At 35.5% G+C, this 15,785-nt stretch overlaps 1 protein-coding gene across 11 annotated transcripts in view; it reads left to right on the top strand.

The window, feature by feature from the left end:
• CDK17 (cyclin dependent kinase 17) overlaps nt 1-15,785 on the top strand; it is a 115,083-nt gene that overhangs the window by 31,218 nt on the left and 68,080 nt on the right. For 8 of the 11 annotated variants that reach the window (XR_008437027.1, XM_053977025.1, XM_053977028.1 and 5 more), the window contains exons 2-3: nt 5,143-5,291; nt 9,862-9,900. Coding sequence is in view for 9 of the 11 variants with exons in the window: in XM_053977025.1 (XP_053833000.1) it covers nt 5,174-5,291; nt 9,862-9,900 (157 nt within the window). In the remaining 2 variants the exon portion in view is untranslated. Of the gene's footprint in view, nt 1-5,142; nt 5,292-9,861; nt 9,901-13,302; nt 13,321-15,785 lie in introns of those variants that run through there. The other 3 variants (XM_053977029.1, XM_053977034.1, XM_053977035.1) reach the window with 2 other exon arrangements.

Here is a 15,785-nt window from a genome sequence, read left to right as displayed (position 1 = left end):
ATTTCCATATATTTCTCTCTTTGGAGTGGTTCTTCCAGTTGATGATCTAGATCAGGAGCTGAATATAGATGCTCTCATTCACTTAGAGAGGAGCCTATTTGCCTATATTAACTAGTAAGACTATCCTCAGATAAGAAGTTAACCTTCGTAAATACCTTTGTACCTCCAATTTTGAGTAATTGTTTGGCTGTGATTTTGTAAGTACATAAAAAAGGGCTTCACTAGGAAAGTTTAGTTCCATATTGAATATTGTTCATAAAGGAAAAAGCTGTGAGGGTCCTTTTGCCCTTTTTGCACTGGAGAGGTCAAACTAAGCTGAGGTATTTAACTTCATAGTTTTCTTTCATCAGTAATAAAGGCCTTGTTTGTCAGGTGTCGCTTATATTTGTACAATGTCAGTTCTTTGACCCAATGCAGCATAAAGCAAGTAATTTTCTTTTAGTAGCTGTGCTCCTGACAAGGGAGTCTAGTTGACCAGTCTAGTGTTGCTTCCAAAGGCCAAGTGTGGAAAAATGCAGTAGAATTTTTTTTTCACTAATGTGAACAAGTGTCAGTTGAGACAAATACAAAAAATAGATGCAATGACTAAAATTCCATGTTTGTAATACATTCTTGTAAGTAGAACTGTTATTGTAAGGAGGTACATCTGTACTATATGTGAATTTTATGAGCGCTCAAACTGGTTGTTCATTATCTTGGATAAATTATCCATATATTTCTCATTAGTGTAATTAATAGTTTCCTCTATATTTGATGTACAACATACTGATGTCAATGGCTGTGTTTATTTTTTAAATTCAGGTAGCTTGAGAACAGTTTAATATAGGGGAAGGATGGTTTTCTTTTTAGAATAAGGGGACAATATCCTTAACAGGCGTTTCTTATTTCTGTTTGTAATTAATACTGTTTGCAGCATTCTTGAGTTTTTCAGGCCTCCCTTTCTGACACAAGGAGTTCATATATAGTGCTTTTACCTGTTTTCTTTGATGTCTTGTGCCTGGGCTATAGTTTGCTAACCCCTGTTTAAGAGCCGTGCTGCATCCATACTGTTGCTCATAGTGTTAGGGTTTCTGATCCTCTCATTTCCTCCCACTTCAGCTGTTGTCTTACAGGTGAGCTTTCCAGAACAAGAACTGCCTTCAGATGTTTTGAAAATACCCTCTGCCTTGTAAAGCAGCCTGTAAAAACAGTCTGGCTGCAACTTCAGTATCTAAGTGGAAAAGCAGTTTTAAAATGCTTAATCTCTATGTAAATGGATCTTGATGCAATATAATTTAGGGAAACAGAATAGCCAGCACTTAGACTTATCCAAAGCTAATTGAAGTTGAAGGACAGGTTCCCTTTGACTTCAGAAGGCTTTGAATCAGCAAAATCATAGTGAGTTTTGGTATTTGTCACCCTTGTGAAATAAACTGACTAAAATTTAAGGTGTTAAATTGCTTTATTGGTTTTGAAATTTTTAACTGAATTTGTTTACACTTACGAGGATTAAGCACACATAGTAATTGTGTATGAAGATCTTAATGCCTTACTTTTTTAACTTCCAAGAAACTAAGAGTCTGGGAAATTGAAGGAAGTGGATGGGCTTTTGAGAATGTTAGCCACTGGCAGTGTAAGACCTCTGAATTTTGGTGACTGGATGAGTGCAGAATCTAGCTGAGTTGCTGCTTTGGAATCAAAGTGCTTTCATGTCTGTCTGCAGTACAGCCTGGGTATTGTGAACATATGTGCTAAATGGGAAGTGCTGTCCTTCAGGCATCATGGGAAGGACTGGTGTGAATCAGAGAAAGTGAACCAAAGCACACCTGTTTAAATCTAATCTTACCTGGATCATTTTAAAAAATAGAGTTTGTTTTCAGAACTGTATGATAAAGATCACTTTTAAAAGATGTTGGATTCAAGACAGGGGTTTAAGACTAGTGAAGTGAACTGAGTTAATGACAGTGAATGTTGGAAAATAGAAAAGGTAATTTTTAGCATTGTTTTCAAAGATGAACTTACATTACTTTTAAAAACAAAAAGAACAGTTTTTCAGGGTTAGATTGCAGATTGTTTGTAGGGAGCAGCAGTTCCTTTAATACAGTATTGCTTCCTTTATTTCATATCAGTATAAGGATTGAATAAATATGTCTCTGCCAGCTTTGTAAGTTGTATCAGATGGTGTCATATCAGATTGCTTGTCCTAATTCTGTCTGCAGAAGACTAGAATTTGCATTAGTTGCATTCAAGTGTATGCATCTATCTACTGTGACATCTGAAATACTTGATTTGGGTATGACTTACTCAGACTAGAGAATTTTACAGAATAGAATAGTCAAGCCTGTGGGCTCTGTTCTAAAACTAAAAATAGAAATAACTGTATTCTTTTCACAGTCATTAAGAATTTGGGGAAACATTGCTTGTACTAAGCAATTGCTTCTACTAAAGCAATTATTCTAATCAAGTAACTCCATTTTGTATTTAAACTAGATTTACTGTTAAAAGGAGATAAGAAGTATGCATCTGCTATTAACTGGCAAAAATGAATATCAGACAATTTAGACTTTTCTGTGAAAGTGCTGTCATATTAGAGAACCAGTGTTAGTTTTGGATTGTATAGATCATCTTTTCAAAGCTCTGGTCACTGATGTCGTGTCTTAAACTTCCAAGATTGAGCAGGTTCTGCAATTTGGCCATGAGGATAAAGAAGTAGAAAAGAGGACATTTCTAAGCACTAGATACTAGTCAATTCTTCCCTTTTTTTTTTTTTTTCCTTCTTTACAACTCTGAACTAGCAAGAATACTGATGCCTTAAGGGAGAAAAATTTGGTTTCATATCAGTGAGCATCTTTTCCTTTAAAAAGTTGTCATATTTCAGTAGAAGAAAACATTCTGTCACATGTGGATTCCCACTCCTCATTCCTTTTTACTGTTAAATTATTTGAAAATCAAGCCATGAATTAATTCTGAATGTAAAAACAGTACTTCATTACTCCATGAAACCCTGCCATAACAGGAGAAATGTTGTAATTATAGTTAACAAAATACTTTGGGACTTTTTTATTACCTTGTGATTTAGAATGTTTCCTGGATTTTCTAATCCATATATCTGTTAATTTATATGTAATATTCTTCAGCAGTAGACCTTCTTTTTGATTAAAAAATTGTGTAGGCTTAAGTAATTGCAGGATCAAAAGCCAAGAACAGCCTGTTTCCCTCTAAACGCACCTGTTTTTTCAGTTGCTACCCAAGTGGAAAATTTGAAAGAAATTGTTGTGCTGTCAGGTAGCTTTAGGGCATTACATAGCTAAAAATTGCACGTATCCTTTTTTGAGAATAATACATGTAGGAAGATGCAGGTTTCAAAAAACATCATGGGGGAATTGAGTAAAACTACACATAAATGAATGTGTCCTTCCAATTTTTTTTACAAAATTGGCCTTTTTACAGAAACATGGGCAGTTTCTTTTGAAAAAGTTTGAATGCAGAAATAAAACAGTTTCAATCAAGTAAGATCTTTGTAGCCTGGTCCTGAACAGGAAAACTAAATGCTCCCTTTGGATTGCTGTCTGAATGCAGTTTCTTAGCAATAGGAATATCCTGCATTTGACTTCGAGAGAGTAAAATTATTCATACTAAGGTGTGGCTTTATTGCACATACAGCAATGCATTAAAGGGGCAGTTTAGAAACTGCTGGCTTAACCGTATCTACAGCAGTATATTTTACTTCCTGTGTATCTCTACCTAGTGCCTAATTCTGCTTTATAGTAGCTGTGATTGTCTAAGATGTTAGTTACCCTGTTTTGTAATCCACCTCTTTCCTCTTGGATGCAGCTGTTGCTTTGCCAGTGATTTTACTGTTTGTCTCAGACTTTGGAACTCATATCCCAAAGGTCTTCTTTTATCCATCCCTAATGTGTTACTTGCTGTCCTAAACAATCTAATCTTGTGAAAGTTTAGCCTATGTATGCATTCTGCTACGACCAGCAGCCACTTTCAGATTTGTTCTACCAATTTGTTCTACTTTTTATTATGAAGCAGCTTAAAAAAGAGTAAGTTCATTGAAATGTGTATAAAGGGACGCGGTCAATATAAAAGTAATTGTATTCACAATTTGTTCTTAAATGTGGATATTTGGCATACTACTTGTTGTATTTCTCTGTTTAAATGAGAACATTGAGGAAAATTTGATTTTGTGTGTGAATTAAGAATTTTGAAAGGCAGAGAAGCTCATGGGGGGGGAAATACGTGAGCATTTCAGACTTACTATGCTGTGCTTGTGTTGAACACTGCTTATGTGATTCTTGGAGTCCATGAGCAGATGAACAAGTTACTGAGAAATAACATCAAGGGTGAGCTGTCCATCTGGAGTAAGGAAAGACTTAACTGTGCCTCGTTATGCGAGGGCACACATGGCACACCACAAAGTTCACTTACCAGCTCGGACTTGTGGCAGCATGTTTATTGACCTGGACCTTTGTTATTATGGTTTATTTGTTTACAACTTTCCAGGGACAAAGTGCCTTCTACTTTGTTCCCAGTTCCATCCTGCTGCTTGACTCTTAAGAGAAGCCTCCATTCTAGCCATTGTTACTAGATCCTGGCTGTCCTATTTCCCTAGGAGGGATGGTGTTGGAGAACTGCTTTTGTGTTTAAGCCTTTCAGCATTGTCCCCTTCTTCAATTTGTGAAAAGGGTTGAATATAGAGGAGTTTGGTAAGTTTTCATCATAAAAAATTTGGCTGAAAAAGAGAAAAGGTTACAGTCTCCTTCTGCTTAGTGGGATTAGTGGAAGACACTGTGGAGGAGGCCGCAGAGCACACACTCAGCTAGTTTTCAGATGACTATTTCTTTATTATTGAACTGTAAAATTGGTGATGAAATTAGCTGTTTTTCTAAAAAAAAAAAAACCCAAACAAACCCAAAGGTACTTTTTTTCCCAAATAGAAATACATATTGCAAAAGTGTATGGGCATCAACATCTCAAAACATTCTTCTTCAGTCCAGTAGAGTAATCTTTCTTTAAGGATATTGTTTTAAGTATAACTTGCATATTGCCCAAGTTTTCTGTAACCCTTCCTGCATTTTTATGTTAGTCAATTAAAGTTAATTTTCTGATTAACTGATTTTTTTCTCACTTTTTGTTATTTATTTTTGTTTTCAGGCTTCCTTAAGCCAGACTCAATATTGATAGAATGAAAAAATTTAAGAGAAGACTTTCCTTAACCTTGCGAGGAAGCCAGACCATCGATGAATCGCTGTCTGAGCTAGCAGAACAAATGACAATTGAAGAAAACAGCAGCAAAGATAACGGTAAGCATAACTTTCACTTCTAGAAAATGTAGGAATTTTGTCAGGCCCTATTCAAGTGAGCATTGCTGGGTTTTATTTCAATTTTCACAGTTGCAGGGATTTTCTCTCTAACCTTTTTTGTTCTTATATTCCACTACCCTAGTTCTTTCAACGTGTTGATATGTTACTACATATTGGTTTGGTTTGCTTTGGTATTGAACTGTTATACAGCTATTTATCAAAAACTACCTAAGTTTCTCTTTTTACCTCGTGTGCAGCAAGGCTTATAGATGCTCTTGCAGTATATTGCAATCCATTGTATGAATTTAGTGGGTCTCACATCAGTTTCATATGGCTTCAAATTCAGTCTGTTCTCAAAATCATTATTTAGTAATATGATTGACTAATTGCTTAAACATTCCATTTAAAACTGTTTACCTTACATTGGTGATGCAGTGCAGTAGCCTAAATTCATCTCTTCATGTCTCAGAAATACTTCACCAATATGTAGGTGACTAGAAATGTTCAGGATAACCAACTTGTGTCTGTATTCTTACATAAGTCTTTGGCTGATCCCATAAATGTGTTGGCTGCTGTAAAGTCCACATTAGTGATGATGCCACTTTTGGATGCAATCTGCAATAATAATGACTGGAAGAGGTTTTGTTGCTTGTTCTGTTTCCCGGGCTGCAGCATTTAAGTCATATTTCATCTTCAGTGCTGAATAGTGTTCTTTTTTGCTTTGCTGACATTAAGATTTTTTCGTTTATCAAGAGATCTGAATTTTATTTTTGCCCCACTTCACAACAATAAAGGATTCTGAATTTTCCCGTTGAAAACTGACCAGGGCCAGGAAGTTTGAGCAGAGGTAGAGACAATGGAATTTGCCCTGCAGATTTTTAAAACTCTATTCAAGATATATTGCATACCAAGATTTTGGAAGCAGAATTTATCTTTGGCAAAACGAACTAATAATGTTTTTAATTTCTACCTTTAATCCCTGGTATATTCATTGCTGTTGTCCTGTTTTTAATATGGGCCATGCCCACTACTTTGAGAGACAGGGTTTTTTACAGCTTTTGATATGTTGATATAACAGGTGTACTCTGCAGCAACAGTTGCAGTATTTTTGCAGTGATACCTATTACGTCTTTTTTGAGACACTGAGTTTGTCCCACATGATTTGAGTTGTCCCCCATGATTTCACTTGTATTCGCCTTTGTTACTGATGCATATTTTTTCAGACCTGTATATACTTCTGCAAGATTGATTTCATTATGTAAATAAGTGCAAAGAATGTTACTTTCACGCTGAGAAATGAGCATGAAAAAATCGTTACCAGCATCAGTGAGTGTACTGAACAGGGTTGCTGAATGGATTCATTGAAACTGAATCCAGAGGAATAAAAAGATTTTACCTTAAACTGGACCATGTGCTGGGTATCAGTTCAAGGGACAGAGAATACAATAACTTGTTTAGAGAAGCATAAGCTTATGCCGTCTTAAACCATCTATAAAACCATTTGCAGTTTGTAATATTTATCTGAGAATAATCCCAAACAGCAATACTTGGATGTCTGCATGCTTGTCACTGAACTGTGACAAGCTTATCTTGTCAGTAGATATTTAAAGTGTTAAAATAAGTAAAAAATTCAAGAATATGTTCCTGATTTTAAATTACTTACCTAGCTTTTAGTACTCTTTTTATTTTACTTTCCATGGCAATTCATTGGCCAAAGGGAATCTTGCACATTAAAATTGTGATTATGATATATGCTGTGCTTATACATGCAGAACATTGTTGATGCCTTAGTACAGTCTTCTTGGATACACTTAAGGTGTTGGGAATGTCTTGAAAGAAGACAAAGAATATAAATTGTACTTTGCTGTGCCTAATCTTTAACTCATCATTTCATGTCATTAAAAAAAGTTTTACTTGACACTTGCTACTTTTTTCATATTCTTCCAGAATGCAGTTATTAGTACTTGTGCTATCTTTGATCTTGCAGACGTGAACAGGATACTACATTGTGGATTTTTGTTTTCCTTTGTTTTTCCTTTCCAACCCTACTTTTCTTGGAAAGTAGGGTTGGAAAATGCTTGCTGCTCTAGCTAGTCTTGCTTTTTTAAAGGACACTCTAGCTTTCCCGCTGATGAAGATATTTTGGAAAGAGTATTTTTCAGACAGACCACAGGGATTGGGCTTTGGGTAACAACAATTGTTGAAAAAACAGCCAAGAAATTATTTTTCTCTTTTGGTGAAAGACAAGTTTAGTAAAGAACATTGCCTGGAAAAAATCCTTCAGTGGGCATTTAAAAAAATTCGCTTACAAAGGAGTGCTTTAATGAAAAAGGTTTTCCTTGGTGTCTTAGAAAATAACAGTGCTAAAAACCCTGCACTAACTGTAAATATCCAACTGAGACACATGAGAGGATGTAGTCTCTTGAAGAATATTTTGTAAGTGATAGCTGCATTAAGCTCTTGAAAGTGCATCCTTTACTGTGATGGTGCTGATCTCAGGAGGCAGAAGTAACCATCTCCTTAGTTCTGCTTTTAAGAATAAACAGCTCCTTTACCCTGTGGAACAGAGAAACAAACGTGCCCAGTTAAAAGGCTTTGAATCTGTTCCTAAAGAAACCTAAAAAACACTGTCTAGTATATCAAAGACATGCCAATGTATTAATCTACAGAGAATCAGAGTCAGGGATACAAATAATCTTCAGAAAGTGATTCTTCATATGTGCTTTATTTTCAAGCATTACATCATGAACTTGAGAAATAAGAGTTGAAGGGCATTGAAACTGTGTGTTTCAGGTCAGAAGGCAAGACTAGATCCTGAATGCTGAAAGCCTTTACAGCAGAATTTAATTCATTGTTACTGTCCAATTCTTTTGTTTTAACTTTTTCTTTCTAGCAAATTGCTCATCTTGTCTCCTGTCATTCCATGCTGATGGCTGTGTTCACTGAGGGTTATAATTTTATACATGCTAGTTTTTTTCCTTCCTGGGAAATAGCTATGTTACTGGGTTATAGAGACTGTAGAGACTGTGTCCATAGAAAACCACATCTGTGCTGACCTAGAATCCAGACTTATCTCCATCTGATTTATATCCTATGAAATACTTGTATAAATAAATATTTATACAGATATGTATATATATAGATAGATATATTCTGTCAAAATTTTTATTATAAGTTATAGTTCAGCACTACCATTCCAGATGTAGACCACTTGTGCATAGTATTAGGGACCTTTCCTTATGTTCACCTTTTTGCAATAACCTGTGTTGTTCAGTCCCCTGCCAAATGTTTTTTCTCACAAAACAATTGCCTCTGATTTCAAGTTAACTGCAGCTCCCATCCAGAGGCCCACTTGTCATTAGCTCCAGCTTTGAGTGGGTTGTTTCAAGATTCAAAGAACAGTACTCCTAATGTAGAACAAATTGTCCCATTTGTAGTTCACGGCCATAAAAATAGATCTGTAACTTTTGATTTCTTTGCAGTGCATTGGTACCACTGAATCAGCTCCCGTTTTGTATGCAGTCTCATTTAATACACAGCCTCCTTCATCGTGTGATGTCAGTACAATCTCAGTATGCATCACTCATCCATGAGCAGCAAAATGGGATTAGCAGGGATCAACCCATATTGTTCAATGCAGTAGCACAGAGCTGTTGCACTGAATATAGAATAACCATCAGGTTTGGGTTTTTTGGAGCACCATCAAATTACTTAGTAACCAGAAACATATATATAATTTAATCTTTCATACAAATTATGTTCATCACAATTGGCTTCTGGGTGAGGAAGCACTGCCAAATCAGGTCATAAACCATAAAAACAGAGGGACCAGTGAAATACCTAATAATATATCTGAAGCCTTATGAACTGTGGACTGTATGAAGTATACTTCGGGCTAGTCTTTCATCTAAGGACAAAAGCTTTTCTTGGTCTCTGGTGTTTCAACATATAAAACCAATTAGGTGGATTTGTTGTTTATTTTTAATTTTTCATACTAACAATGCTTGCTTTTTTAATTCTAGATTTTACCTTAATATATGTATTTCGATCAATATTAACAATACTAAATGATAATTTGTAGGAGTTGACAACTAAATTTGCCCATGAAATTTTTCTTTGGCAATGACATACTAATGAAATTTGGCTAGAAGTAACATCCAAATCATGCATATTTAATGCCTAATTAAGTGTAAAATTTATGCAAATACTTCAAGCACATATGATCTGTAGTGAAAGCAAAAAATGTGGCTGTATTGTCTAATATTATGAAATCCACTATCACAAACTCCAAGCATGCTTTTAAGAATAATTGCAAGACGCATTCCAAAATACAGCCACAGCTCTTGCATTAATTTATAAGTAAATTTGAAAGCATTTTATTTTGTTGGGTTTTTTTGATACAGATAAATACACATGTACATAATAAACAAAAAATGGTGACATTCTGATAGAAATGGCTACATGAATTTGTAAAATAATACTTATCTCCGTTTGGTCTCTTTTAGCGCAGTGATGTGATCATAGGATCCAGTCTCATGAACACTTGCATAATTTTTTTGTAATTTTACAGGTGTGAGTAATAATGGAAGGATCAGCTACGGTAAAGTGCGTAAGTGTTTTTTAGGTTTAAGGCATTAATGACTAGTTAATACTCTGATAAGAGGGATGAATGTTTATAAAAATTAACACATTGCGATACTGTCTCAGAACATCCAAACGCCTTTGTAGTTTTAATCATTTCATGTCATCTTCAACAGAGCTGAGAAATTCCCATTCCATCTGCTATGTGTAATTCCTTGAGTGTGGAAGGAAAACAGTGTGTTGCAACATATTTTCAAGACAGTGTTCTTGAATTGAAAATATGAGCACAGAAATGCTTACTGGTGATAAATTGGTAAAATTTCTCTGTTGATGTTGGAGGAAAGTATCAGTATGAAAATGTGGGTGGGTAGAGGGAGAAGAAATCCCCAGAATTCCTAGAGCTCATTCTAGAGCTACAGATTACTGTGAGTAATTGGTAGCTGTCACAGCCAAACACTGATCCTTGTACTGTCCCTTACACTGTACTGGCAATGTTTTTATTACAGTCTGTATGTACCCTTCTGTGCTGTGGTCTGCATCCGTTTTTGTTATTACTGTTCAGTATGGTTTCTCCATCCCACGTATGCTGCACAACATAGTGTTCTTTCTTCCCTTCTGTTTTAATTTGCTTCTTCCCACAATACCTAGAGGCTCTGTTCATATGTGGAAGTGCTTATAAAGTGAAATGAGCATGAAAATTCAGTGCCTGAAAGCATGCTGCAGAGACCCATAGTCTTGGAGGGCTGTGTGGGGGCTTTGTCCACTCATAAGTGTTTCCTTAGAAGTAGAATACAAGCTTGGCAGGGAACATAATGTTTAGATGCAGAAGTGGACTCTCTAAATACAGCAGATTTCTGTTAGTGCAGACTCACTGATGAATATGCAGTGATGTTTTTCAAATGGTATTCAGTGGAGTCGTTAAGTACAGAAAAGCAAAATACACATAACTAGCCAACACTGTTTCTGAAAGTAGGGCAAAAAGGAGTCAGATGCTCTGTTCTCTGGTTTGGTTGGCAGCTTGGTCTCACAGATGTTTGCATTGGGAGTTGTCTAATGTGAATGCAAGGATAGAGGCCAGGGATACCTGTATCTTAGCTGTGGTATTGACTCACATTGAATTAAATTGTTTTTCTGAAGGATTTGGTGTAGTGTGATGCCTTTTGCAGTTATAGTTTTAAACTGATGGTATGTTATGCTTAATATGATTTGAGGTGCAGAATTTACCATGCTTCTGTTCCAGTACAGGTTCTGATGACCAAAAATATTATCTGAGAATTATCTTCTGAGCAGTAAGAAATAAATAAATCTTAAAGGCAGGGTTTTGGTTTTGAATATATTTCACTTGATTGTGATCTTTATTGTTTTCATACCCAGACTGGAGGAAAAAACCTCACTCTGCACGAAGTAACTTCGAAATGCTTTTTATAGTGTTTTTTAGATGTCTTGATCTCATTCTTTGCCTTGTGTATTTGTTGTTTGTTTTTGTAGTTCAGACAGACAGAAAAATTCTGTCCTTTCTGTCCTAAATTAAAAAAAAAAAAGATTCATAGGACTTTACGCTGCCATTTTAATAATCGAGGTACTTCATTTCTCAGAGGAATTTGACAATTGTGTTTCTTCAGGGTTATATTAGCATATTTTTTCAAATGTTTTACCAATATTTTTTGCCTTGTGTTGTGCAGGTGAAGAACATTTGCTCTGGAATGACTGCTGTACTCAAATGGATTAATTTGAGCAATGGGAGTAATCCCTTGAAGTTTTGCCAAGTTCTTAAAATTGTAATATTTAATAGTTTGAGGCTTACATCTTATTGTTTAATGAAAAATACTAGTTTAAATGGTGTTGAGTGGTTGCTCTGTTTTTAGAGTGACTTAATGTTTTCCTGGGTATCACATAACAGAATCCAAGGAAACAACCCCATAAAATAATCTATAAATACAAAGTATTTCATAGTGTTCCTCATCCAGCTCCTGGAGAGTACATATATAGCAAGTGTATTGCTGCTTTGGGTTATTTAAATGTATCTTCTGTGGAAGCTGTCACCTGCAATCAACTAATTTTACTGAGTGGGTCTGACTGCCTTACAGCAGTGTAATTAAATATTATACAGTGCAGCATGCCAATTCTATAATATCAGAAATTCACCTGCTTACTTTCTAGCTATTCTGAAGAAAAAAAGGGCTTCTTGACAACAGCTTCTTCAGCAGTTTGTTCAAAATATTTTATATTTTAAGTCCAAAAAAAAATCAGGTTTTATTATGTAAAAACTGAATAATCAGTAGCAGAGCCTAACATTCAGATCAGCTAAATGAATGTGTAGTAGATGATCCTGAAATATGACTAAGTTACGTGACAGTGGTGTTTGAGAAGCATACGTAAATAGTTTTAAAAGGTTGTGATGATGCATTGCAAGCTTCATGAATGCAAAGTTGTTCAGAGAATGAGCATTTAATTTCACAAATGCAGATTTTTGAGACTTTCATTCCTTATCAAATTGGAAATTATTAAAAAAAAAAGCCTTGGAAGTTTTCTGGAGCAAGGGTGAGGTCAAGGTGATGGAAAAGAAACTGCATTGAGTCCTGTCCTATAAAATCCAGTTGTGGATTCTCAAGACACTTAGTGAGATTTTGTTACACTTAAGCCAGTCCAAAGTCAAGTTGCAGATAAAAGTGTCAAGTGAGGGTTTGCCTCCATCCTTCTGCCAGCAATTGTGCTCTGTATACCCCATAGTGATCTAGTTCAAAAACCTAAATCAAAATTACATTACTTTTTTGTTGGGGGCAGGGGGAAGAACCTTGAGCCACATTTTTGGTAGAAGCAGTGAATTGTGGCAGGCACAAAGATTCATCCTTACTTAGAGTATGGAACATGCCTGGATTCAATCCCCATTCTATACCCAAATCACTAATCATAAATGCTAAGTGTCCAGTATCTCTTACTTTGATTAGAAAATCTCCACTTGTGTATTTTTACTTACTTTATTTATATCAATTTAAAATACATATTTGTATGATTTACGTGTCCAGAATGGATAGTGGTTGTGGAATCAAACATTTTTTTGCAGACATACTCAGCTCTGTCAGAGATTTTTGATTTAAGGGGAAAATGTCACCTTGTATGGCTGGTGATTTAATTCTTTATTAAAGCTAGTTGAAGAAAATACCATTACAAAATTTAGGCAGTGAAATCTGAAAAACAGCTTGGTCTCTTTGTCACATAATAGAGATACTCATGGGACATAAAAAAAAAAAAAAAAAGACTTAGTTGAGTATGTGATAATATATATTCATAAAAAGTGTTTTAAAATGTATTTACATTCCTGATGAAAACACTTTCTCTCTTTAATCCACCAGCTGACTGACGTGTGACAGTATGTCAGTTGCTGAGGCTGTGCAAGAAATGCCAAGCAGTTCTGCAGGCTCTTTGGAGCTCAGCTTAAGTAAATCCAGTTAAGTAAATCCAGCACAGGAAAGAAAGTGGTAGTGTGGGTCTTTGTTACCATAGATGGATGAGGAAAAGAAGCATTGTGGATTAATTGAAAAATGGCTTAACTCAGAAATAATTTCAGGTCAAGGTTTGTGGTTAATTTAAATTGCAACTAAAGGAAGAAGAGGAGGCATCTTTGTAAAATTGTTGGGTTTAGTTAATTCCTCTGACAGGTTTCTTGGTTATATACACTGCTGTTCTACTTGACTCTGCCAGTTTTCATAATTATGAAGTTTAAAATATTCAGTTCCACTTATGTTCAAATATATATTTATGCCACTTCACAATTGAATTATTTCAGTGGTTCATTTGTGTTGTTTTCTGGTTGTGTATGTTTGTTAGCATTGGTGTTGGCATTTTTTCAAACTTAGTAAAGCAGTGATACCTCACTAAGTATAATGTTTTCTTAAAATACGTGTGTGTATTCCAAAACATTTCATGATCTAGCAACTCTTAAATCATTATTAAGCCAGGCTGATTGTGTTTTGAACAGTATTTTCTTTGAATGGTGCTGTTATATTTATTTTGGATTATGCCAATAGCAACAGAGGTTTGAACGACAGAATGTGAGAAGTACAAGAAAATGTTCCAAATTATATAAAGGGTTAGCTCAGCACTCACCAAACTTGAACATGAGTAATACAACAGTGCACAGTCACCACTGCTCAATTTTAAACCTTGCTGAAGCTGCACACTTAACCAAGATAACATGGATGTGGCATTTAAAATAAGGGATGTGCATTTTTTTAGATATAAAACTAATGTGCATATGTAAATATACTTTTTTTAAAGGGTGTCTATTGCACAAATTGTTCAGGGACAATGAGAAGAAAACTGTGTGGTCATCCTGTTCATTAGTATCTTTATAAATATTCTCATTGAGAATGTTTTTTAACTTCTTTCACACTTAAAGAGTAGATTTGCATGATAGTTTAGTAGGCTGCCTAAGAAATGAAAGTGTTGAAATAGCATTCCTTGGAAGATGAGTCTAAGATTCCATGATGTTGTAGCCAAAATAAGAAGAGAATATAATAACAAATGAAAAATACAATTTAAGAAGAGCCACTGAGAAGTCTCTGTTTCAGCTTGTTTTCCATATCAGTTTGTTTTGTCAGTTTGGAGTTAATAGATTATAGAGTAGTGTGAGGAAAGAGAGCTGGACATAAATGCTTGTAAGACCCTTACTGGAATGGTTGTGCCAGCAACAGCCAACACAAGTGAAGTGCCCAGGTGCTGCAGAAGTCTTGTGCTGTAAGGACAGCTGGAGTTCTGCCTGTCTGTTCTCCAGTCTCTGAGGATGACATTTGAGGACAAGTCCAAGATTAGAGCGCAAAGTACAGCATAATTTCCCCAGTGTACTGTATGTTTCTAGCTCAGAGGCTTACTGAACTAGGCAAGTCTCAGTGTGGTTAGTAACCCTGAACAGATTGCTTATTCCGTCTCCCCTTAAGTCTTGCAAGTTTGGTAGTTTTAGCATCCTGTGGCAGGGAGTTTCCGCAGAAGAATTATTTTGTATGCAGTATGCAACCTGCCATGGTTGGCTTTTTCACTCTGGTGCTGAAGGAGGTGGTGGATGCAGTGGATTCCCAGGTGCCCTCTTCAGCCCTTCAGTGAGTCTGTGGGTTGTGTCATACTTCTAATGCTGTAATCTACGTGAGAGGGGAATAGCAGATTTGTGCATGATCTCAAAATGCAGATGTAGATCCACACACTTGACAGTGAATTTTTTAGTGTTTTTTTACTCACCTTTTAATTTCCATCATTCATTTTGCCTGTATCTGAGTATCAAACCAACAGCAGCATGTGGTTACTGAGTTATATTTACCAAATACAGTGGCACTAAAGTAAGGTATGTTTATGAATTTGATATAGGGGAAACATTTTTTAAAGACAAACTATAATCACAGAAATAAAACTACGCAAAGCAGTTTTTATAGATATATGTAGTAAAGGCATATAACTTTTACAATTTAGATGCATTTTATTCAAGGCCAGACAGCTGACTAAACTTGAATCTTAAAACTGCCATGTTGTACTTTAAATATAGTGATTCAGTGTATTAATAATTCTGGAAAAAATGGATGTGAATTAAATGAAATTGTAACTTCAAAAGAAGTACTTGTGAGTTTTTGGAGAGAGAGAGAGTTGAGTAATTTTTTCAAAAGCACTTTAGTTAACTCTTGGATCTCATAAATGCATGAAAACTGTAATAAACAGTCTTGTAAATTAATTTTCAGCAAAGGTTTGCTTGATCATTTTCAAGATTTGTTCCAGCTCTTGACTGTTACTGTCGCATTTGCAGGGAGGAGGTAACATAATGCAGGATTCATGCAACCATTTCTTTAGAAGCTCCTAGCATACAGCAACGCACACTGAATTGTTTATAACAAATATACTTTCCAAAACATAAGCCCATGTGTTACACCA

The sequence above is a fragment of the Vidua macroura genome, chromosome 5 (genome assembly GCF_024509145.1).
Source record: "Vidua macroura isolate BioBank_ID:100142 chromosome 5, ASM2450914v1, whole genome shotgun sequence".
Taxonomy (NCBI): Eukaryota; Metazoa; Chordata; class Aves; order Passeriformes; family Viduidae; genus Vidua; species Vidua macroura.
This window is presented reverse-complemented; position numbering and strand designations above follow the sequence as displayed.